Source organism: Papilio machaon, chromosome 11 (assembly GCF_912999745.1).
Source record: "Papilio machaon chromosome 11, ilPapMach1.1, whole genome shotgun sequence".
In the NCBI taxonomy this organism is placed as follows: Eukaryota; Metazoa; Arthropoda; class Insecta; order Lepidoptera; family Papilionidae; genus Papilio; species Papilio machaon.
The window spans coordinates 3,931,120-3,954,150 of record NC_059996.1 but is presented as its reverse complement, the minus strand read 5'-3'; the positions used below and the strand labels follow the sequence as shown (position 1 = coordinate 3,954,150).

General features: G+C 34.2%; 4 protein-coding genes across 4 annotated transcripts; 3 read left to right on the top strand and 1 right to left on the bottom strand.

Moving 5' to 3' along the window:
• The first annotated feature begins 948 nt into the window (after window positions 1-948).
• Window positions 949-3,392, top strand: LOC123721375. Its single transcript, XM_045679914.1, has 2 exons — window positions 949-1,487; window positions 2,568-3,392. The coding sequence occupies exons 1-2, from the start codon at window positions 1,161-1,163 to the stop codon at window positions 3,174-3,176; spliced, it is 936 nt and encodes a 311-aa protein (XP_045535870.1). The 5' UTR covers window positions 949-1,160; the 3' UTR covers window positions 3,177-3,392.
• On the bottom strand, window positions 1,409-3,934 carry LOC123721374 (putative nuclease HARBI1). Its single transcript, XM_045679913.1, has 2 exons — window positions 3,310-3,934; window positions 1,409-2,319 (listed from the first exon to the last, which is right to left on the bottom strand). Exons 1-2 carry the CDS (start codon window positions 3,715-3,717, stop codon window positions 1,510-1,512), a joined length of 1,218 nt encoding a protein of 405 aa, XP_045535869.1. The 5' UTR covers window positions 3,718-3,934; the 3' UTR covers window positions 1,409-1,509.
• An 11,466-nt stretch (window positions 3,935-15,400) lies between these two features.
• LOC106713833 (ubiquinone biosynthesis O-methyltransferase, mitochondrial) lies at window positions 15,401-18,380 on the top strand. The gene is made up of 6 exons (XM_014506715.2): window positions 15,401-15,617; window positions 15,975-16,157; window positions 16,371-16,485; window positions 16,925-17,059; window positions 17,385-17,655; window positions 18,204-18,380. Exons 1-6 carry the CDS (start codon window positions 15,580-15,582, stop codon window positions 18,317-18,319), a joined length of 858 nt encoding a protein of 285 aa, XP_014362201.2. The 5' UTR covers window positions 15,401-15,579; the 3' UTR covers window positions 18,320-18,380.
• A 656-nt stretch (window positions 18,381-19,036) lies between these two features.
• Window positions 19,037-23,024, top strand: LOC106713609. The gene is made up of 4 exons (XM_045680092.1): window positions 19,037-19,188; window positions 19,564-19,788; window positions 20,995-21,126; window positions 22,743-23,024. The coding sequence occupies exons 1-4, from the start codon at window positions 19,098-19,100 to the stop codon at window positions 22,982-22,984; spliced, it is 690 nt and encodes a 229-aa protein (XP_045536048.1). The 5' UTR covers window positions 19,037-19,097; the 3' UTR covers window positions 22,985-23,024.
• The last annotated feature ends 7 nt before the right edge of the window (window positions 23,025-23,031 follow it).

The following is a 23,031-nucleotide window of genomic DNA, read 5'->3' as shown; positions in this document are numbered from 1 at the left end:
GGACAAGTCATCCAACATAAATGGCTCTGACTCGGACGACAATATTCGTCTTACCACAACCAAAACATCTCTTATCTGAACTAGAACTTTGCGGTTCATTCTTAATTGTCATGAATGGTTTACGATTATCAGTTTTAACATTAAATTAGGTTTAGTATAGTTGGCTAAGAACGAAACTACACGACGGCGGCGCTGCGAAGAACGGTTACGAGCACGATCACGACCTCGCGTTCTATCACTACCTTATCTCGGATAATGTTTTCGACTATGCACCGAAGATCGTTCACTAATCACTATCACTATCACTAGACGTAGACATATTTCTATTACGACCGGCACAACGCCTCCTCATGCGAGACTCGTTTGTTCGCAGAGGTGGAGTACCTTCCGACCTGCTACGCGATCTAAACCGGTTACGCATCCCGAGCAAATTTTAATTAAAAACGCAAGAGATTTGATTAACGGCCGTTGTTTTTTTTTCACCCTCTTATAAAGCAATTTGGAAAGAAGATAGTGGGCTGAAAGGCCTATCCCACTTCTGATGAAGGGGCAGGAGGGCCTTCATCAGAAATCATATTGTGCGAGTATAAAAGCGGGTATGTCGGCAGGTGGGCGTGAACAGATCACGAGTCCTTGTTGCAATCGCAGTTGTTTAATAAGGGTAAGGTAACCAAAAATACACAGTGGAATGAACACTGTAGTGTCTAACCAATGCGACATCAACTTAATTAAGCGGTAAATTTAATTTGTTAATTAGATGCTAAGCGATTCGTCGCAAGCGTGGTGCGCGGGCGCCGTCTCGAACAACACTGTTCAATGGCCGCCCTCACAACCATCGACAGTGACGCTTCGCTTGGCTGAAAAAGTCAACCAGTCATTTGACTTTGGCGGATACGCCGTCAAATAAATTTTCATGTTAGAAAATGTTTAGTAATGTTAGTAAACATTTTATAACAAAACAAATTATAACAAAATAAAACATGTGTTATCTTTTGTTTGTAAACATTTTATAAGGGTGATGGCGGGATAGGCGGTGCGGTGCGGTGGGGGTTAGAGTACGCAGGTCGCTGCGCGTGGTGTCTCGCTTGTCAGTTCCTTTGTGTCAGCGTGCATCGCTGTGCGTGTGTATTAGTGGTTGCGCGTGCGCCAAGCAATAAAATATGTCCGGTAATTGGAATAACGATGATGTTTACAAACTGATTGAAATGTTTCAAGCAAGAGAAGTACTATGGAACACGATGTCAGAGAGCTACAAAGACCGAAATAAAAAACACGATGCTTGGATGGAAATTGCCAGTGAATTTAATATGGATAAAAAAGTAATTGAAAAAAAGATTCGATCACTCGTAGGTCAATTTAACCGAGAATGTAAATCTAATAAATCTGGTGCAGGAGCTAATGAGTCAAGTAAATGGTTTGCATTTAAAAAACTCATGTTCCTTAAAGGCAAAAATATTCCAAGTTTAACTGTCGATGGAGGGTTGCAGGTGAGTTTTATTTTAACGTCTTTTAATAATATTTAGATGCCCAGTCCAAAAACCCTTCATTTGAAAAATATTCTGCGAATTCTTTTCTTATTTCTTTCCCATCATCTGTCAGGGATTCACATGCTTCAAGTGGTGTTAATTGCTGCTGTTCTAATCTCCATTGTCCATCGATACGTGTACCAGTTACTATGTCATCTCCATCATAGTATTGAGATGGAGCGTAAATCATGCTCGATTCAGTTTTTCTTATAAAATTATGCAGTAGCACGCATGTCATAATTAAAGTAGTAGTTTTTTCTGGATCTAATAATATTGTAGTTCGTAAAACTCTAAATCTGGCTGACAAAATCCCAAATGCGTTCTCTACTGTTCTCCTCGCACGACTCAGTCTATAACTGAAGATTCTTTCCTTAGAATTGCTATCCTGTGGTCCTGGAAAAGGTTTTAATAAGTGTTTTTGTAAAGGGAACGCATCATCTGTTACGAACACATAAGGAAGAGGTTTGTTTCTGCCTGGTAGTGAGCTGTCACTGGGTATTTTTAAACTATTGTCGTTAATTTTATTTCGAAATTTTGTGTTTGCGAAAACTCCGCCATCACTTATGCGTCCTTGGCAGCCAATATTCACGTACAGAAAGTTGTATTCTGCGTCCACTATCGCTAAAAGTACAACGCTGTAAAATCCTTTATAGTTGTAATATTCACTGCCGCTATCAATTGGCTTTTGTATGGCTACGTGCTTTCCATCGATACTTCCTAAGCAATTTGGGAAATTCCATTTTTCTTCAAATGAATTTGCCACGTGTAGCCACTCTTGAGGTGTTGTTGGTATCTGGAACAAAAATAGAAGATTAAGAAATAGGCGCGAAAAATAAATTTATAACTCGTTATTCTAACAAATTTTATTGGATATTTTTATTAAGTATGAAATATTAATAGAATACACTGTAAAAAAATATGATTTCAGTTAAGGGTTGTTAAGTAATAGAAAAAGAAAATCGCGGTTATAGATTTTTTTACAATTTTAGCTAATTTGACGCGCCTATAACTTGAAATTATCGTTTAGTTCTATTCTTTCAGGGTAACGAAGAAAACAGAATTGCTTCAGAAAACACTCTCAGTTTGAACGAAACAGGAAATACTGTCACTGATGAAACTACGGGCACGCCTTTCGCCACCCCAAAACCATTTCGGAAAAGAAGACGGCCTGAAGTAGAACAAGATCCAACACAACAAGAAGCTGTAAATATTTTACAAAGAATGTACGAATCTAGAAAAAGCAGGGATGAAAATGACGCATTTGGAGAGTATGTCTCGATGAAACTGAAACAAATAAAAAACAGTCATGCTAAGAATACTGCTCAACATCACATTAACAATATTTTGTACAATGCGACAATGGGACAATATGATTTTCCAACAACCTTTACAGACCCAACCGCTAGTAGTTCCTGGGGATACAACTCTGAACCAAATCTATCCACTTTTTCGGAAAATAATGCTGACTGTAGCTCGAGAGGATACTACACCGCACCGAGTCCCTCGGCTTCATTTGAAACCAGTTCTTCGGATAACTCCAGGACACATACTCGTACCAGCGCAAGAACACAGAGTCCGTCTAATTTATCGGAATCAAGCCAAGATTCGACCCAATCATTAAACGATTTGTTGGAATCAATCAAAAATTAAAAAATACATGTTTGGTTTGTTAAGTATTAAAAAAATTATTAGTAAGGTAAGATAGGTACCTACCTAAAGTATGATTAGATTAGATCATATTAAAAGTAAATAAAAAAATAATTAAAAATGTTGTTTGACTTACCTGTATGTATTCCTTTAAAACCTCATTGAGAGCCTCGCACACTTCTGGTACGATAATAGATATCACTTGGTCTGACAACTTGAACACATTTCCAAGACTTTTATAACTGCTACCAGTTGCCAAAAATCTTAACGTTACCGCAAGTCTTTCCGTCACACTTACAGATTTTCTAAATGTAGTGTCTCGTTTGCCTATTTTTGCCCCAATTAAATTTTGTAGATATTCAAATTCGGAACTGTTCATTCTTATAAAATCTTTTAAGCAACCATCAATACCTAAATCCTTGAGATAGTCTGTGGCACTATATTTTCCTCTAGCTTTTAGCGTTTGGCGCATCCAATAAGAGCGCTTTTTCTTCTTTTTTAAACAAAAAATAAAAGCTATTCCAATGAGCAAATCTTCTTCCATTTTCGTGTAGACGTCCTCAGCCCTCAGAAGGCGAAACCAAACTGCGAGCCAATACTAGATGTTATAAAATGTTTAAACATTTTCCATCAATGTAGGAGCACTTATAACATGTAACAGTTTCTAACAAAGTGCAACAATTGTTAACATTTGTTAGTAAATGTTTTGGTGTTATAAAATGTTTACAAACATTTTATAACGGCAATGTGGGAGCACCATAACACATTTTTCTTTAACTAAATTACTGAATCTTTAATAATATATTTTATTAATATATTATATGACTACTAAATCCATTGAAAATTAAACTTTTTAATAAGTAATTAATAATGTCAGTTACACTATGATAAGAAGATGTTGTTCTTAGGACTTTCGTACACAAGGTAACGTAAATCTTCGAAACCCCGCGATTTTAGTCGCCTAGCGACTTACGCAATACAACGTCATGGAGGTTAATACATAGTGCGCGTCGCCGACATTTTATTATTTTTTCATTTTGCCATCACCTGTCGCTCGCAACCTGTTTGTCAAGAATGTCGCGTCGTCGTGAGAAAAGTCGCTTTTTTCAAGGTACAAATCTATACAGTTGACATGTATCGCTGTACTGAGTACGGAGCACTTGCAACGCGATACTCGCGAAGTAAGGATACAACGCTAATTTCAAAGATTTTTGCTTTGTATACGAAGGACCTTAGAGTTAATTAGCAATCTAAGAAAACTCTGTCTGCTAGACAGACGGATGTACGGTCGATCTAATAAAATAAAACTTGGGGTTTATTATCCGAAGCTTTACTTTAAATTAATTGAATTTGTATTAAGTACAAAAAATATGTTATATGTCATACAAATTTAAAACTTGCAATGTTTAACAGAAACTTTCTTTTTAACTTTCGCAACAGGCTTAAGCGCTCATACAACGCTATTCACAACAATGGCTAAGTAGCACAGTAGCCTGCGGCGGCCGACATCAGAAACGAACCCTTTTACACCTGCCCATTGTTCTAAAGTAGAAAACGTCTGAACAGAATATTACATCTTCACAATACCTAACTAGTTTACTAGGAAGACTATTCTAAGACAATAGAACAGTCCATGTCAATCATATGTTAAAGTGGCAATTCCGACCCCTCTGCATTCGATAGCTAAGAAATCTTACTAATGATATAAATGCGAATGTTTAGATGGATGGATGGATGGATGATAGAAAGTATCTCTCGAACTGCTGATCTGATCTCGTTGAAATTTGGCATAAATGTAGAACGTAGTCTAGAACACATAGGCACCTAAGTAGGGACATAAACGTAAGTATGTCTAATACATCTCAAATATAAAATGTCACCTATTTACTTCGGCCGACACCGACTGCGAAATAACAATAAATATATACAATACAGACATGTTACAAGAAAGAAGAGAACTTTCTTTAGAGTTTAGAGAGTTTTCATGACATTGTTTTGTTTCTTTTTAGTGCATTTTGTTTGAAATCGTTTTTTATGTTACTTTTGAGTGCATTTTGTTTGAAATTGTTTTTTATGTTACTTTTGAGTGCATTTTGTTTGAAATTGTTTTTTTTTTGAAGTCGGCTATTTTTTTATGATCCTTTTAAACATTCAAAACAAGTAAAATCATGTCTCACTTTAAATATCATAAAAATATTTATATGTACGTATTATAGAATTATAGAATTTTTTATAACCGGTTTAAAAAAAAAAAATTGTAAAGTATGAGTGCGCATAATTTAATATCCTCTGTGAGAAGTTTGTGAAAATTGTGCGCATTTTTCATTTCACTATAAAATAGCTCTTCGGGGAAGTTAAACTAGTGAAAATCTTCCTCAGATATTGTTAGGGACAAACATGATTTTTACAACAATACCATTTGTGCAATTAGTGTACGCGTACAGTGTGCAAAAATGTACGCCCTGATACAGCCTAATAAGCCTCATGAACATGATGTAGCTATATCCTTAACTGTACGAATTATATGAGGAGATGTAAGTATATAGAGTTGGCATCACATTCCACTGTGTTTTTCTGTTATTTGGCGTACTTTTACATTATGTTTTTACTACACGTGCATGTTCACTTAAATCCATGTACAACATTATTTTAAACTTGTAGTGGTGATGCTTGTTAATATTACAAATATTTTTTATAATCAAGAGGAAATAACGTATTTGTATTACTTCTTGTACTTAGATAAAATAACCAGCAGGCTTTTGTTAATCCTGTTAATAGACACTTCTAAATTAGATTTCAAATTGGAATTAGACAGTGTGTACTAAAATTATATTTGGTCTATTAAGACGATGCCGCTCGCGTACAATTTTCACCAGCGCTAAATTGAATTGGTGTAATTCATTTTCATGGAAGTACTGTTTACGTTGCCTTGCCCTAATTTCTACTCAAATATTAAGAAATGAAATTAAAAATTTGAAACAAAAATTAAAAGTACCAACCGTCCATATAAGTTTTTAAATAAACTGGATATTCCAGAAGTATTTTCTTTAATGAAGTACTTAAACCGAAAGCAGTGTCGTTATTCATATTTATAGTGAAAAACATAACCACTTTGACCTTCATAATATCAATTAGTGGCATGAGTCAAAACACGTGTTTAACTAAACTATATATTTTTGGGTTAATACAGTTAAAGTTTAATTTTTTTGAAGTCGGTTTTGTTTCACTACGAAAATATTTAATATTTATTATATATTTATTTAATTACATTTAATATTACTACTGATAAAACTACTGTTTTTTGCATAATATATTTTGAAACTTGTACACTGACACAGACAAAGTTAAAATAACAATGTCAACAGAAACACAAATAGTTAGCTAAAACTTTATACGCTTTGTCTTTAGTTCTAGCTTTTCGCCAGCGTTTTGTACACCCTCAATAAAAGTTAATGTGTTTACTTAAACTTTGAGATTACAGTACATAAATTGTAAAAACTTCGTATCGGGGATTTCTATGGTATGCTTGAAAAGTATCTATCGCATAAACCCAAAATTATCAAACTTGAGCGTCGCTCGCAGAATGGACTTCAGAATCTACAGGTCCTGGGTTTTTAAATTTCATATTTGTTTTATCTCCTGCACATATCCGAGAAGAAATTCAAAGATGTTTATGAAGTTAACCGATTTATACTGGACTAGTGTGATTTGACTAAGGCCTAGTCACCCCTGACTTATCTTACTAAAATTATGAATGCGATTGATGTTTGTTAGAAGGTATTTCTGGAACGGCTCAATGGATCTTGATGAAATTTGGCACACGTATAGAACATAGTCTGAAAGAACACATAGGCTACTTATTGAGTTTTTTTTTAATTTCGCGCGGACGGAGTCTCGGGTGACAGCTAGTTGACTATAACACAAATTTAAAAAAAAATGTTAGCTTAACAAGCTTTTGCTGGTTAAAGATTTATAAAAGCGTTGTTGTCGGCAATATCTTTACTCGTAGCTAACGAAATTCCACCGCATAGAGAATTAAACAAGGAATCTTAAGAGTTTGTTATTTACAGCTTTGGTAGTGACTGCCTTTGTAGTTGGTTAATAAATTTCTTAATAAAAGCCATTCAAGCACCTTGATTATTTAAGTCACTTTAAACTTTAAAGTGGTACGAAACTTAACTACATTTTATTTTCTATCGCAAGACAACAAACTTAAATTCTTTGTCGTGATGTTCCCTAAAAAGGTCACTTCGTTTTCATATGGAAGCTTATTATTAAACACTAGCTGTCGTCCGCGACTCCGTTCGCGCTGAATTTAAAAAAACGTAATAAGTAGCCTATGTGTTTTTCCAGACTACGTTTTACATCTGTGTCAAATTTCATCAAGATCCGTTGAGCCGTTCCGAAGATATCTTCAAACTAATAGCTCAATGGATGGATCCATTAAGCCATCCATCCATCCATCCATCTAAACTTTCGCAATTATAATATTAGTAAGATTGAGAAATTGTGAGTCGTGTTTTAATTTACCAAATATTATATGTGTGCTAAAATAAAAAAACACATAGGAATCTATTTTTTGTAAATTTAGAAATGTGGGGCAAGGAACGAAAGAGGGCTGAATATAGAAAAATACACAGAGGCTTTCGAATTCAATTTAGATTATTTTATTAAAATTATAGGTAAATGACAGAGGCTACATAAGTTTATGTATGTGTTTTTTTCATTTCATTCAAAGGCATGCTTTCAGCCTCTAATCGTTCCTCTTCACATGAAAAGCGCAGAAAAATGTCTGCATCATACTTTTGCAATAAATAAGTAAGAAGAATTGTATATTAATATTCACCTTTGTATTCCTAAAAGATTGGGAATTCATCTTTCAAAATATATCAATTCGCTAAGTTAAATCTTAAAAGACCTCAATTTTAAACAAACTTTTGCAAGGTCTAAAACCACTTTTTACAGACGTTAATTTTACCAGCTCTATTTCTTGATATCATTAAACATATCGAAAGCTTGTTGCTACCATAAAGGAAAATTAGAGCCATATAAAAAAGAAGAAATTAACCTTCGATCGTCAGATATAAATTAGCGATTAGAAAATTACCAGTTTTGTTCGTATTTACTTCGTTTTACTAACATTTCAAAACAAACCACTTGTTATATAATATATCAACATCTCAACAAATTATAATTATTTAATTTCTATCTTATAATTTATAAATTCTATTTTATCTATAAAATATCCCTGATACGCACATAATTAAATTAATAAACATGCTCTGTGTATCCAAACTCTTGTTGAAATTCTTTTTTTTGTAACTGTGTTTTGAATAGAAAAAAACGATTTATTAAATGTTTTGTTACTAAAAATATAATTGAGAAGCTTTTAAGAAATCTTTCTTAAAAGGATCTTAAACGAAAAACATTTAAGAAAAATAATTTAAGTAGACTTTTTTATTTAAGTATTTGTACTCGGCCGTATGAATTATTTATAAGATCCTTGTAAGATTGTTTAGGATCTAAGTACCTCAATAAATATAAAAAATATTTAGGGACATGTTTTAAAAGGCAAAAAAAAAGAATTTTCTTTTACATTTTATTATAAACAATTAGATAAACATTTTATAACAATTCCATGAATTACTTAAGGGACAAGACGTCATTTTGTTTTTTCTATAATATTGAAGCGTCCCATAACAGGTGCGAATCTCTAATCTCCTGTTTAATTTCGCTTAATTCTGTTCTATCAATAAATATGATGAACTACTGAAATTGTCATATTTTTTATCAAAAGATGACAAACGAGCGAAATAGCGAAGCGATCGCTGCCCATAGACATCCACAATTGCAGATGCGTTGCCAACCTTCATTGAAAGGAGACGCCTTACTTATGTCCACCGAGTCAGATAAGTTTTTCAGACTTTTTACATTTATTTTTTTGTCATGAAATCATCACCAACCAGTTATGAATGTCCCCACTGAGAGGCCTACCCTAAGTCAGGGGTGACTAGGCCATAACCACCCGCCCACCCCGGGAGGGGTCGATTATGACCTAGTCGCCTACATCTTTCCTATCAGCTTAGCTACATCTTTCAAAATCTCCAAAGATATGTGCAGTTTGCATCACGACGTTTTCCTTTATCGTAAGCTCATCGGATATGTAAATCGAAAAACGACCAACAGTAAAAGAATTTTTCAAAACGCTTCATTAGTTTCAGAGCCTATTACTTAAATGCAAACAAAAAACAAAAACAATATGCGTGCAGAAAAATATAACAAACGTAACATGGCCATTCAGTGGTAATAATTTTTAAGATTTTTTTCCATAAAAGCTTAACGGAATGAACATAAATTTTCACAGTGCCCTTTTAAAAAAAACTTCTAAAAGTATTTCCATTTACACGTAATAATTTTAAACTTCAAGGAATTCCTTCGTGCTGCGGCACAATCCACCCCTCGTCGAAGTATCAATTAATTTTCAAATAAAAAACGCAGCGCAACAAATTAACTTTTACCATTACGTCAAGTATATTTTTAGAGTATTCCAAATCGTTTTACTTATAATTCATCTGAATCAATGTTTCATTCATTTTATTAATATCTCTTTATATAGGTTATACACATGCATTTAAACAAATACTGTATAACTCCAAAAAATACTTTTAGACACTGTTTAGTTAAACAAGTGTTTTAATCCTTTGACGGCAGCTGATTGTTTTAGAGGTACCGATTTTTTCATTTCGTTTTTATATTTTAAATCTGAACTGTATTAAAAAGTAGGAAAAATCTATAACAAAATGTATTTTTATATGATAAGGGGGCAAACGAGCAGCGAATCGCCTAACATAAATTGATCCGACGCCCATGGAGATCCGCAACACCAGAGTAACCTCAGATGCGTTGCCGGCCTAAAATAAGAATTGTACTCCATTTAAAACAAATTGTAAGTTAAAATATACGAAAAAAGAGGGCTAGTAATTACGTCGTTATTTTGATAAAACGATTTATTTAAAAAGCACTTCTTATTTTCACGGACAATCTTAGTAAATTAAAATCATTTGGAAGGACATAAAATTTTCCTTCTTACAAATTTGCCGCTTCTTAAGAAAGCCAGTGCTTTTGTTTTCGTAGTCTGTCGTCGTTAAAATTCGATTAGTGTTCTTCATTGTCCACGCTTTTACGAATTTAAAAAAAATGCTACTTCATTTGAGACAAATTAAATTAAATTCAAGATTTCTCTGACATAAAAATTCTATTTTCACTTACCTTCAAGTTGATATTGAAAATTATTTTTGGTATACTTCTTTGTGTAATACACAGTACTAGTTTTTTTTTTTTTTTTCACTAATATAAGTTAACAAGATACCTGTGTGACTGTTACTTATGAATATCCTTTATACATAACTGGCTGTCGCCCGCGACTCCGTCCGCGTCCAATGAAAAAAACCTAACTGTCTATGCGTTCTTCCAGACTATGTTCTACATCTATACCAAATTTCATCAAAATCCATGTAGCCGTTCTGGAGATACCAACAAACAAACATCCATCCAACATCCAACATTCGCATTTATAATATTAGTAAGAAGTAAGATTATGGTAAAACAGACAATTTGTACATTACAGTTCCAGTTGTTAAATAATATACTACTGGAATAAAGACTACTTACCTTCTTGTTCCCCGTTCGCCGCTTGTAGCCCATTAGCGCGAACCCGTTGTGTCGTTGAATGGGGAACCGATAATTCAATGCATTCCAAATTCTTCGGAGTAGTTCTACGGCTAGGAGACTGCAATCCCCCGCCTTCTCCTCAAAGCCCGCGCGCTGTCAATCGGGTTTTTCGCTGTACCCACTTGTGCGATTAAAACACCGAAATAAGGCGGTTTATCTACATTTAGTTTCAAAATTACCCTAAAGCAAAATATGAAACACAAAAAAAATAACAACATACAGTGGAGCGCCGATTATCCGCACTTAAAATACAACATTTAACAATGGTAGACGCCAGCAGCAACAACATCTGATGCATTAATTGGCTGGCTCGACCGATGAAATACCGCGACCACACCGAAGACAGGCGTGATATGGAAGCAATTCCGCGTTTCATCTGATGAGTGTGCTTGCCGGAGGCCCAAATTTAGTCCGTTTCCCTTCCTACCCTTTTCTTACAAGGAAAGGATAGGAAGAGGAAGTAGATTTGACGGAGAAGGCGACGCGTGGGAAAAGAAAATATTCACTTCCTGTGCGTTCCCTCCTCCGTTCATTAAAGGTAACCAAGGCAACGCATTTGTAATTGCAGATGTTTACGGGCAACGATCGCTTTGCTATTTCCGCGAATTTAGGTGGCCGCTTATTCGTTTGCCACCTACTAATATATAGGTAATAAAACATAAATTCTGAAAATTGAACTTTATTGTTTCAGCTACACAACATAAACTTTTTAAATAACTTAAAAAGTACAGGCCTTACAAAAAAACTATTGATGACAGGTTATAAAAACATTAATAAGTTCCTTTTTTAGCCGACTTCAAAAAGAAGGAGGTTATCAATTCGACTGTATTTTTTTTTTATGTGTGTTACCGCGAAACTCCGCCCCTGGTGGTCCGATTTTGATGAAAAATATTTTAATCGAAAGGAAGTGCTTGCAGGTGGGTCCCATTTTTTTGTTTTTTTTTTTAAATAACTAGAAGACTAGTAGATTTTGAATATAGCTTCAAAATTTGTTGCGACAATTAGGGACATTTTTGCTTTCAGCGCTTACGTAGGCTAAACTATAGGACCTACATAAAAATGATGTATGGCGAATTGTAGCTCTTTAAATGTGCTAAATAAAAGTCCGCGATAGCATATATCTATCTTTTATAGTTTTCTCACAATAACCATTTTTTTCTTCAGAAACATCAATTAAATTCATGCCCTATTTCCGACGCTATTATTCGAGATCAGTATTAACCCTTATGTAAATAAACATGTTCATTATCAAGAGAATTTAATGTAGATTATATTTGCAAGTGAAACTATATCATTCTGTCTAATAGTTTAGGAGATATCGTAAGAATAAAATTACGCGGAAACGAAAAATGCTATAGTAGGGGAGCCCAAGCGGGGATTTCGGGATTTCCTAAAGCACGGCAGATTAATATACAGGGGGATACCTTGTACCCGGTTAAGTACCTCCACAAAACATGGGGCCCATGTATAAGGCCGAACCGTTTTTCTAATTTTTTTTTGTCAAATCAGGCGAATCCCTCTACATAATCGTCAGATTATGAGACAGTACGTTTAGAACATAAAGATAAACCATATATATCTTAATCTGACGCGCTTGAGTATTTCAAAATGGCGAATTTTTTTGCACATTATAAAAATGACCGCGAGTTTGCGTCCCATCGAAATCGTCAGATTAGTGAATGAGAGCTTTTTTTGGTGCACTTAACACTCCCTTAGAAAATCTGACGCGCTCGATAAAAAATTTTTTTTTTACATTTTTAAAAATCTATAGCCGCTTCCCCCACTGATGTAAAGGTATATATCATATAACATTTTTTTCTTCTTATCATCTAAGCTTTGCATCCCAATAGGTCTCTACGATGCTCGAGTAAATCCCCATTTAGCCTCGTGGGCTCCCCTACTACTACACGAAAAGCACAATTTTGCTTTCTGGGCTTACGTAGGTCAAACTATATGACTTACATAAAAATGATGTATGGAGTAATTGTAGATCCTTAAATTTGCTACATAAAAGTCTTCGGTGGCATATATCTATCATCTATGGATGTCTCACAAAAACCATGTTATTGTGAACAAACTTCGATTAAAATGCACACGAAAAACAGCGTCGTAAGCTTACGGCGCTATTATATAATATTCGATATGAATCCTTATCCAAATAAATATGTTTGATGGCTAGACTATTAAATGCAGATTACATTAGCCTTTAAACTATGTAATTCTGATCAATAGTTTGGGAGATATTAAATAATTAAAAACTACGCGCATTCGAAAAATGCTAGTGCGGCGCGCGGCTGGACAAAATTAAAGGCACGCTACGATGTATTAGTTCGGTAATATTCAATTTGTATACCGATTTTGATAATTATTTCATTGTTTAAAGGATAAGTGGTTATCTGCTGCATTCTAAATTAGTTTTTGAATTGAAGTACACACATATCAAATAGGAAAGTCCTTTTCTTTATTTGTCTTATTTATGTCTTTATACGTATTAAGAAAATTTGTAATTGAACTTCAAATTCACTAAAAATTGTGAAATAAAACAAAAATTTTAAGAAAAAAAAAATAGCCGACTTCAAAAAAAAACAATCTCAAACAAAATGCACTCAAAAGTAACCTAAAAAAACCAATTTCAAACAAAATGCACTCAAAAGTAACATAAAAAAACAATTTCAAACAAAATGCACTCAAAAGTAACATAAAAAAATTTTTCAAACAAAATGCACTAAAAAGAAACAAAATAATGTCATGAAAACTCTCTAAACTCTAGTAGTTAGTAGTAGGGGCTCAGTTTTCCGCAACTCCACGACAAGCGCGTATTTTGCGTGTCTCTAAACTCTAATTAAGTTAAAATTTGTATAAAAAGTTTTGTTTTAAGATGAAATTCGCATTCAATCATTCAATTCATAGCAATTTTGAGAAGACGACTGCATGAAGTCCACCTACGCGCTCGTAGGCCACTTCGGGTACCAGCACTAAGGAGAGGCAATCGAGGAAGAAGATTACAATGGGCTATTGCTGGAACTATTCTCAATGGTCACTTGTGCTTTTCACTGATGAATCCAGGTTTGGATTTCATCCTGATTCGGGAAGAGTACGCGTTTGGAGAAAACCTGACCGTTGGAATCGACTGCAGCACCCACAACAAGTTCATGCATATCAAGGTGGCACGATTATGGTTTGGGCAGGAATTCGTCTTGGCGGTAGAACGGACCTCGTTTGGATACAAGGCAATATGACTGCTCTAAAATACCGAGATGAGGTACTAGAGCCTGTAATCTTGCCCCACAGACAGCAAATGGGACAAAATTTCCAGCGAATGCACGACAATGCCCGTCCACATACGGCGCGTATCGTTACAAGTTAGTTACAACAGCATGATATCCAAGCTTTAGACTGGCCTACACAATCCCCTGACTTAAATCCTATTGAGCATGCCTGAGATATGCTTCAGAGAAGAGCTCTTAGGAATTTACCTGAAGATATTGTGCATGAAAACCAGCTTTTCTTGCATCTAAGCAGGACTTGGGGCAGTATTCCACAACAGGATATTGACACCCTTGTTTTGAGTATGCAGAACCGCTGCAGATGTGTCAGGAGAGTCTTAGGTGGATCCACGGATTATTAATTTTAAGTTTTCAACAATTTTTATAAAAAAAATAGTTGTTTTGTTTAGGTTTTGATGTTTCAAAAATAAAGTTAAGATTGAAATTTTGTCTGATTTTTTCCTCTTATTCGCTTCGACTTCCTTGGCGAGAGCATTACTATGGCCCCATGCCTCAAGTTTTGTAAGTAATTAAAACTTGACCCTGAACTTAATAAACGTAACAAACGTGAACATTTCCCTCCCAAGTACAGTAAACAAAATACAAGGTTAGCTACTTTTAAGACTTGTTCACATTGACTACCGGGCGCGGGCGAAGACACGAGCGTTTTAAACGTACGTTTAAATCTTATCGACTTGTAATATAAATACGCGATAAACTTGAGGCGCGTGCAACAAAACTTCAAATCCAAGACATCACAGTATGCTTTGCTCAGTTTTGTATGCTTATATTAAATTGCATCTTGTACATGTACATTAGACAGCATTTTGTGTTTTAACTTTGACAACTGACAAGATTGAGAAGTTGATAAGTGGCAAGTTGTTTTCACTGAAACTGACTGTCACATTGACATTGACACCGTATGTTATTGTTAATTGCAAATTCTTTCATTGCTTGGGAAAAAAATCTTATTTTTTATATAAAAGAACTTATGGATTTATGGAACGATTATACCACAGAAAACTTTAAAATGTAATGTTTTTGCGTGTGTTTATTTTCTATGACTATATTTTGGAATGTGGTAAAAAATCAAATAAATAAAAATAACTAATAAACACGTGAGTATAACCAATATGCATTTGCTTGATTTTATGCATAATCTTTACATGATTAAAACACTTTGTATTTAAGACCAACCGGTAGAAGCTCTTTATTTTTTATCACATATTTTCCCCCACTCTCCCCACCCACAAGCCACACTTGGTTAAATATAATAATCGTTTGATTTATTTTGTTATAAATGTTTTGTTGCAGTGATGGTTACAGTGTTTAAGGATCACTGTGTTGACATAATTTAACATTTGCATTGTTACAAAATTGTCATTTGTTGTTCTATAAATTATCTTAAAATGAACCTACTTCAAAGGAAAGTATTACGGACAGGATTGTAAGTATTAATGATCTTATTTGCCTATTTAAATTATTATAGTAAATTTATTTGCTATAAATTAAAACTCTATTTTCTTTATACATGATCTTGATGAATTTCAATAAAAAAGACAAATTTGGATTAAAGTTGTCATCCTTGTAAAATGTAAAGAAATTTGAATAAAAAGAATTAAAAAACTTTGGCTTTTCAAATGCTTTTAACATTTTACATATCCGTTCATTAAAATTTAATGACTGATTAATAATTACTTTTGGTAAATGACTGCACAATCTCATGTATTGAATAATTGTTACAATATCCAACAAAAATGTAATACTATACTTTGCATGTAATTAAAAATATTTATATCTTTAGGATAGCCAATATACAAAAATGTCAGTTGTTTGGTACTACAAGTACACTTCAACAGAATCAAGCAGAAGCACAAGCTAAGTCAACCATTGATAGCAAAGATGTACATCACCATGAAGGTCTCATGAAGACTTGGTGGGATGAACTCGGACCCATCAAACCATTACACAGCATGAATTTAGTGAGGTAATAACTATTTAATTAAAATTATTTTTATAAGCTTTGGTTAATCTCATAAGTCAATACAACTGACTATAATAAAATGGTTTATTATATTATTTTTCTATGTTGAAGCTGATTTCACCATCAATAACAATGTCCTGCTTTTCATATGTAACCATTAACAATAAACCTTCATTGTATCCATCCTAATGACAATGAAATAGTATTTCATTTCAGAGTACCATTCATAAGAGATGGTCTAGTCCCATGTTCACCGGAGGAAAGAAATGCGGCACCATTACGTGATAAAAAAATTTTAGATGTTGGTTGCGGTGGAGGAATTCTTTCCGAGGTAAATATTAATGCCTGAAATAAACAGTTAGGTGCAAAGAATTAAAAAAAACATTACAAAACCGAAAGATGATAATATGATATATAAACTCCGTCTAAAATTAAAAAAAAAACTTAGTAAGTAGCCTATGTATTCGTCCAGACTATATTCTATATCTGTGCCAAATTTTATTAAGATTCACTGAACCTTTCTGAATACCTTCTAAAAAACATCCAACCATCAAAACTTTCGCATTTATAATATTAGTAAGAAGTGTTTAACTATCAGAAGCTCACAGTTAGACAATGTTTACAATGTTAACTATTTTAAATAATGCTCACAAGCTGTCCCTTAACTTAAAACTTATCAGGGTAGATAGACTTAGCAAATTGCCATGTAATTTTCTTATACCTTGTACTCTTTAATGAATCCATATTAATATATTATTTCAATATCTTAGGCTTTGGCGAAAATAGGAGCATCAGTAACGGGCATAGATGCTGGTAAAGATTTGATAGACCTGGCCACAGAGCACAGTAAAATGAATCCCAAACTAGCAAACAATCTCCCTTCATACATCTGTACAAGTGTTGAGGTATGCATAATATTATTTAATATGTATTATATTTCCTATTCTTGCTTTTTAGTGAAATTTTAAACTCTTATTATGACTTGTACCATTAAAAAAATTAAAAAGTTTCTGTTAAATTATCTTTATTTATTACTAGCCGTCGGCCGCGACTCCGTCCGCACAGAATAAAAAAAACGTAATAAGTAGCCTATGTGTTCTTCCAGACTAGTGTCTACATCTGTGCTACATTTCTTCAAGATCCGTTGAGCCGTTCTGGAGATACCTTCAAACAAACATCCATCCATACATCTAAACATTCGCATTTATAATATTAGAAATATTTTTCCAGGACCATTGTAAGGAACGTAAAAATTACTATGATGCAGTTGTAGCTTCGGAAGTAATAGAACATGTGAACAATCAAGAATTATTTCTGAAGAGTTGCATTGAAGCGGTCAAGACCGGAGGAAAGATATTCATTACAACACCAAACAGATCACGAGCAACGCAGTTCTTTGGTATATTTCTAGCTGAATATGTCTTCAATCTTATACCAAAAGGAACTCATCAATATGAGAAATTTTTAACAGTGCCTGAATTGACATTTTTACTAGAACGAAGTAAGTATTTGTATTTTTACGTTTATGATATTTACATATTTTTTAAATATTAGTTATAAGAAAAATATAAACTAAAATAGCTCTTAGTAATGTACATTTTTTTATAATTATTGATTCAATGATTTTTTTGACATCTCAGTTATATATGTTAAAATAAATTGCCACCTTAAAAACAATGTGAATAAACAAAAAAGTAGTAGGTAAATGACATTGGTTAAGGACACTCAAAATGCCTTTGAAATACAGGTTTTTGGGTTCTAACATCTTCTAACAAATGTTCTCCTGACCTTTAGTTGCTTCAAGATTAATTGTGCAAAAAAAAAAAACAAACTGTTTATATATAGTCAAAGAATTATTATTCGCTTCTTACTTAAAATTGAATATCTTACAGAAAAATAGCTCCTTAGGAGATATAATTTGGCTTGTATGTTGCTATTATTATTCGGATTATGAGAGTAAAATGATTTTACTTGGGTAGGAAATAAACGTCCTTGACTGTACATGTTTTTAGACAGTAGAAATTCACTGTTAAATTGTATTTGTTACAGACAACTGTCACGTAGAATCAACATGTGGCTTAATTTATCGACCATTGTCTAACAAATGGGAGTTTTCAACCTCACAGCTTATCATGTTTGCGCTTCAAGCTAGAAAGTTGGAATAAGAAAAGACAAAAGGCTACTTGCAACGACGACCATAGACAACGAAATATTATTTCCTATGTTTCATTGTTTATGGTAATTGTTTTGTAAAATAATAAACTATAAATTGATTAAAAAAATTAGCTTAAAGTGTTGGATTTTATTTTATCTTTCATTGTCTCGTCTTCTTACTTATAATGCAAAATTCCGATAATAACTAATGACTAAAGATATATATGTTTTTTTTTGCAAAAAAAAAATGATAAAAACCTATGATTCAGTTTGCGGTTTTGATGATGCCATCAACGTAAATAGGAAACTCTATTATTTATAATTTTCTGTTAATTGAATTTTTGTTCTTTTTGAACTTATTTTATTGGATATAATACCAATATTATAAATGCGAATGTTTTATTAAAGATGGATGTTTGTTTGAAGGTATCCTCAGAACGGCTCAACGGATCTCGATAAAATTTGGTATAGATGTAGAACATGTTTGGAACAATACATAGGCTAATAATTAAGTTTTTTATATTCCACGCGGACGAAGTCGCGTACGACAGCTGGTTTTACCAATAATTATATTTTTATGTATAAAACGTTTGTGATACTATGAAATAAAAGAGGTCTTACATTTTCTGAGCATTTTAAAAGAGTATTTTATACCTTAGAATATTTTAGAACGTTGCAAACCTTTTTTGTCAATGAAGTAGAGTTTTGTTGGCAAATGTCAGATAATTTTTATTTGAAACAAAATGAAATTACAAAAAATGTTATGATATTCGAAGGTGGTAGAGGAAAATGTCGCTTATAAATCTTTTGAAGGCTCCCAGTAAATTGCTTAAAAAGCATGTTATTACATTTCTGTTAATTCGTCGCCATGATTTGGGATGTAAGTACATTATTTTTTACAGAGTAACAATTCGTCTGTTTTCTTTTTCTTATTTCTTTGCAAATATATGTATCACGCCCTTGAACAATATGTGAAAGTGGCTAGGGAAGTTTGCCGGAACTGCGTCAAATGGAACTCTGTAATCTCTTCCTAACCTCCCCCCTCCCTAACGGGTGGGTTACGATGATGAGTTCTCTTCTTGTTACAACAATTCAAAAACAGAAAACTTTAACTTCATTTTTCTCTAAGACTGCATTCCTTTTAATTACTTTATGAGACACGACGTCTACTTTCTCCATGAAAGTTCCCCCCTCTTCCCCTCATTTTATCAACAAAACTGAAGTTGCTTTTTCCTTATTTATTTATATCTTATAGTAACAGAGCAGAGCCTTCGTTACGTGGCCGTAAGACCATCAGCATCTGTGTCACGATTGCGACGTAAGATATGGTACTTACTGGATCTACCGGACTACTGCGATGAGGTCATAGTGCTAAAGTCTAGCGATGAGCGAGAGATACCACTCACGTCACTATGCCGTGGAAACGACCCTCAACATCCGTACATATTAGAAGTCTGGTTACCTGAGAAACCAATGCTCTGTATGTATACAAGCTGACTTATCCTTTATTACCTTTAATATTTTTCAAGAAATTAAAGTCTGAATTTTTTTCTCGGGTATATAATGTCAGATAGGGTATAGAATTTTTAATGACCAATTGGGGCTAATAAGGAGTCGGTGGCGCTGTTGTTAAGCGCTTAATCGGACCAGACGTAATCTAAAAAACGTCCAGGTTCGATCCCCGTCATGTACCAATGTGTTTTTCGACTTTCATATGTATTCGACTTTCTTACTGCTGTGAAGGAAAAGATCGCGATGCAACGTTCACGTATCGAATAAATTAAAAGATTTGTAAAGTCAAACAACACGCCCTGGGCCAGTGTAGTTGACTATGACCTAGTCACCGGGTCACCTAGTCGGGTAGGCTCTGAGCCCCTCGGTGGAGACATACATGAGCTGACGACAACAGAGACAGGGTAAAAACCTTGCAAAAACTAAGGATATATATTTTAAAACAATTCGTTTAAAATTAAAATGGTAGCAATTTCAGTTTTAAAGTAAAATAATACCGATCATTGATGTCGAAGGTTGTAATTTAAACTGCTGGCTATTTATACTTATCGAATGCACGAGCGCAGTAAAAGTAAAATAACGAAGCGAGGCCAAAAGGTCAGCGGAAATAAATCGACGGAATGCGACCGTAAACAACTGTTATTCGGCTTCATGATATTTCCGTTGCAAACTTCTTTCCTGATTAATTATGTTTGACATGAAATATCAGTAAATTTCAGTGAATCACACGTCTTGAAAAATCAAATTTTTTTTTAGTATAGTTATTACTTTGAATTAACCAAATTAAAATCTCAACAGATAAATTACGAACTGTGTTAATATGTTTTTAAATGTGACTTAAGTGAGATGTTTGCCGTAATTCTAGGCTAGGGAAAACATAAAGAAAATTTTAGTCCAATCAATTTATATAGCTAACACCAAAGACAATTACGGTACTTGTTCATATTAATACGTACGAATTTATTTGTCTCCAAAATTATTGAATGTGAACGTAATGAAGCCCCGGGAGGTTAAAACAGAATACGACATTTACGAGCGAATACATCACGAATTAAGCCCAAATGCGCCGACTCGTTTACACACCGAATTAATTTATCGCCATTTATTTAAACGAAGGATTGTAATGGACATAATGCACTTTAACAAAATTAAATACAATACACATGTCGTACTATTTTAGGTATATCTGCGGGTAACAAAAATATGTTAACAATGGGTAACAAAAAATCAATTACGGATACTAATGGGGAATCACAAGACAATATACGTGAGGAGACATTGCAAGAAGAGGTTGGCAAAACTGTTGGTAAGAACACATTTTTTATCTGGCGGTGCGGCAGAACCCAATGCCAAGCGTGTACTATCGAAGAGAAAAAAAAGTTTCTCGATGCGGCTTATTACAATTTTACGATCTTTTTCAACTAAAGAATTATAATCTGTTTTTTTTTAAACCATGCACAGTTTTAGACAAAAGAAGCGATTCCAATCCAAGAAATATTAGGTCCTTACATATGAAATTGGAGTTTTGTATGAGAGGAACAAAAAGTCGAATATTTTTTAATATAATATATTTATTTAATCAAAGTATGAACCATTATTTTCTATGCACTTTTGCCATCTCATAGGTAGTTCATTGATCCCTTTACTAAAAAAACCAGTCGGACGGGAATCAATAAAATCTTTGAAGGCGATTTGGACTGCCCCATCGGAGTTGAATTTTTTCCCTTGCAAGAAGTTATCCAAATTTCGAAAAAAATGGTAATCTGTTGGAGCAAGGTCCGGGGAGTACGGAGGATGTCTTAGACTTTCCAATTGAAGCTCTTCTAATTTAGTAGCCGTCTGTTGCGCAGTGTGTGGTCTAGCGTTGTCGTGAAGCAGCAGTGGCGTGGAGCGATTGACCAGCCTAGGTTGTTTAGCCGCTAGCTTTTCCATCATGGTTTGCAATTGCTGACAATAGACATCAGTCGTAATAGTCTGGCCAGATTTGAGAAAACTGTAATGAACAATACCGGCACTAGTCCACCAAACGCTTACAAGTAACTTTTTTGGGGTTAATTTTCGCTTGGGGCAGGATTTGGCTGGCTGGCCAGGATCCAACCATTGCGCTGAGCGCTTCCGATTATCGTAAAGAACCCATTTTTCATCACAGGTAATGATTCGGTTTGAAATACCTTCATTATTGTGCCGGTTTAGTAATGTAACGCAACAGTCGACGCGCGTTTGCCGGTTTGCTTCAGTCAATTCGTGAGGTACCCACCTTTCAAGCTTTTTAATCTTCCCAATTTGCTTCAAGTGAATTAAAACAGTTTTATCACTAACATCGCAGCCTGCAGCTAACTCGGACGTGGTTTGCGATGGATCCGCTTCCACAATAGCCTTCAACTCTTCATTATCAACTTCAGTCTCAGGCCGTCCACGGGGCTTGTTCTGCAGATCGAAATTTCCAGAACGAAAACGTTGGAACCAAAAACGAACTGTGTTTTCTTTTGCAACACGACCGCCATACACATCATTCACCCTTCGAGTCGTTTCCGCAGCACTAGTGCCACGGCGGAACTCGTACTCGTAAATAATGCGATATTTTAAGTTTTCCATTTTGTAAAATGAGTGACGCAAACAGAAAAAAACAGAAGAAAAAAAACAAATGAATGACGGTCATCGAACCACAAATACATGAGTCTATAGCTGTACAAATTTGAATTTGGAATTCCTTACCAAAGAGGAGAAATTCGTGATTAAAGTGGCCTGTACGAAAAACGCCAATTTCATATGTAAGGACCTAATATTTAAAACAACCAACTAAAATATTACAGAACTTTAAATCCTAAATAACAACTTGACCAATTTTGCAGATAATGTGTCGTTGGATTCGTATTGTTCCTTGTAGTTTAATAATTGTTTTTCTAATTTTTGCGTTTACAGAAACTAATCAGAAGACTGTAGATTCTACAGGAGTATTGGAAAGTCATCGTTTGACTAATATACTGCATGCGGATCAAAAGAGATCGGATCTTTCGTTTAAATTCTCTAATTCTTCGTTATTCTTTAAAATTCCTCGACGGAATAGCGCAGACAGCTTCACTGGTATTTTATTGAAGATACAAAACGATTTGTCAACACTCAGCTCTAAACTTACTCATCTCGAAAACAAAATTCATGTATGACTTACCATAAACCATTTTAAGTTTTTCCTGGACATTTTGAATTTTTC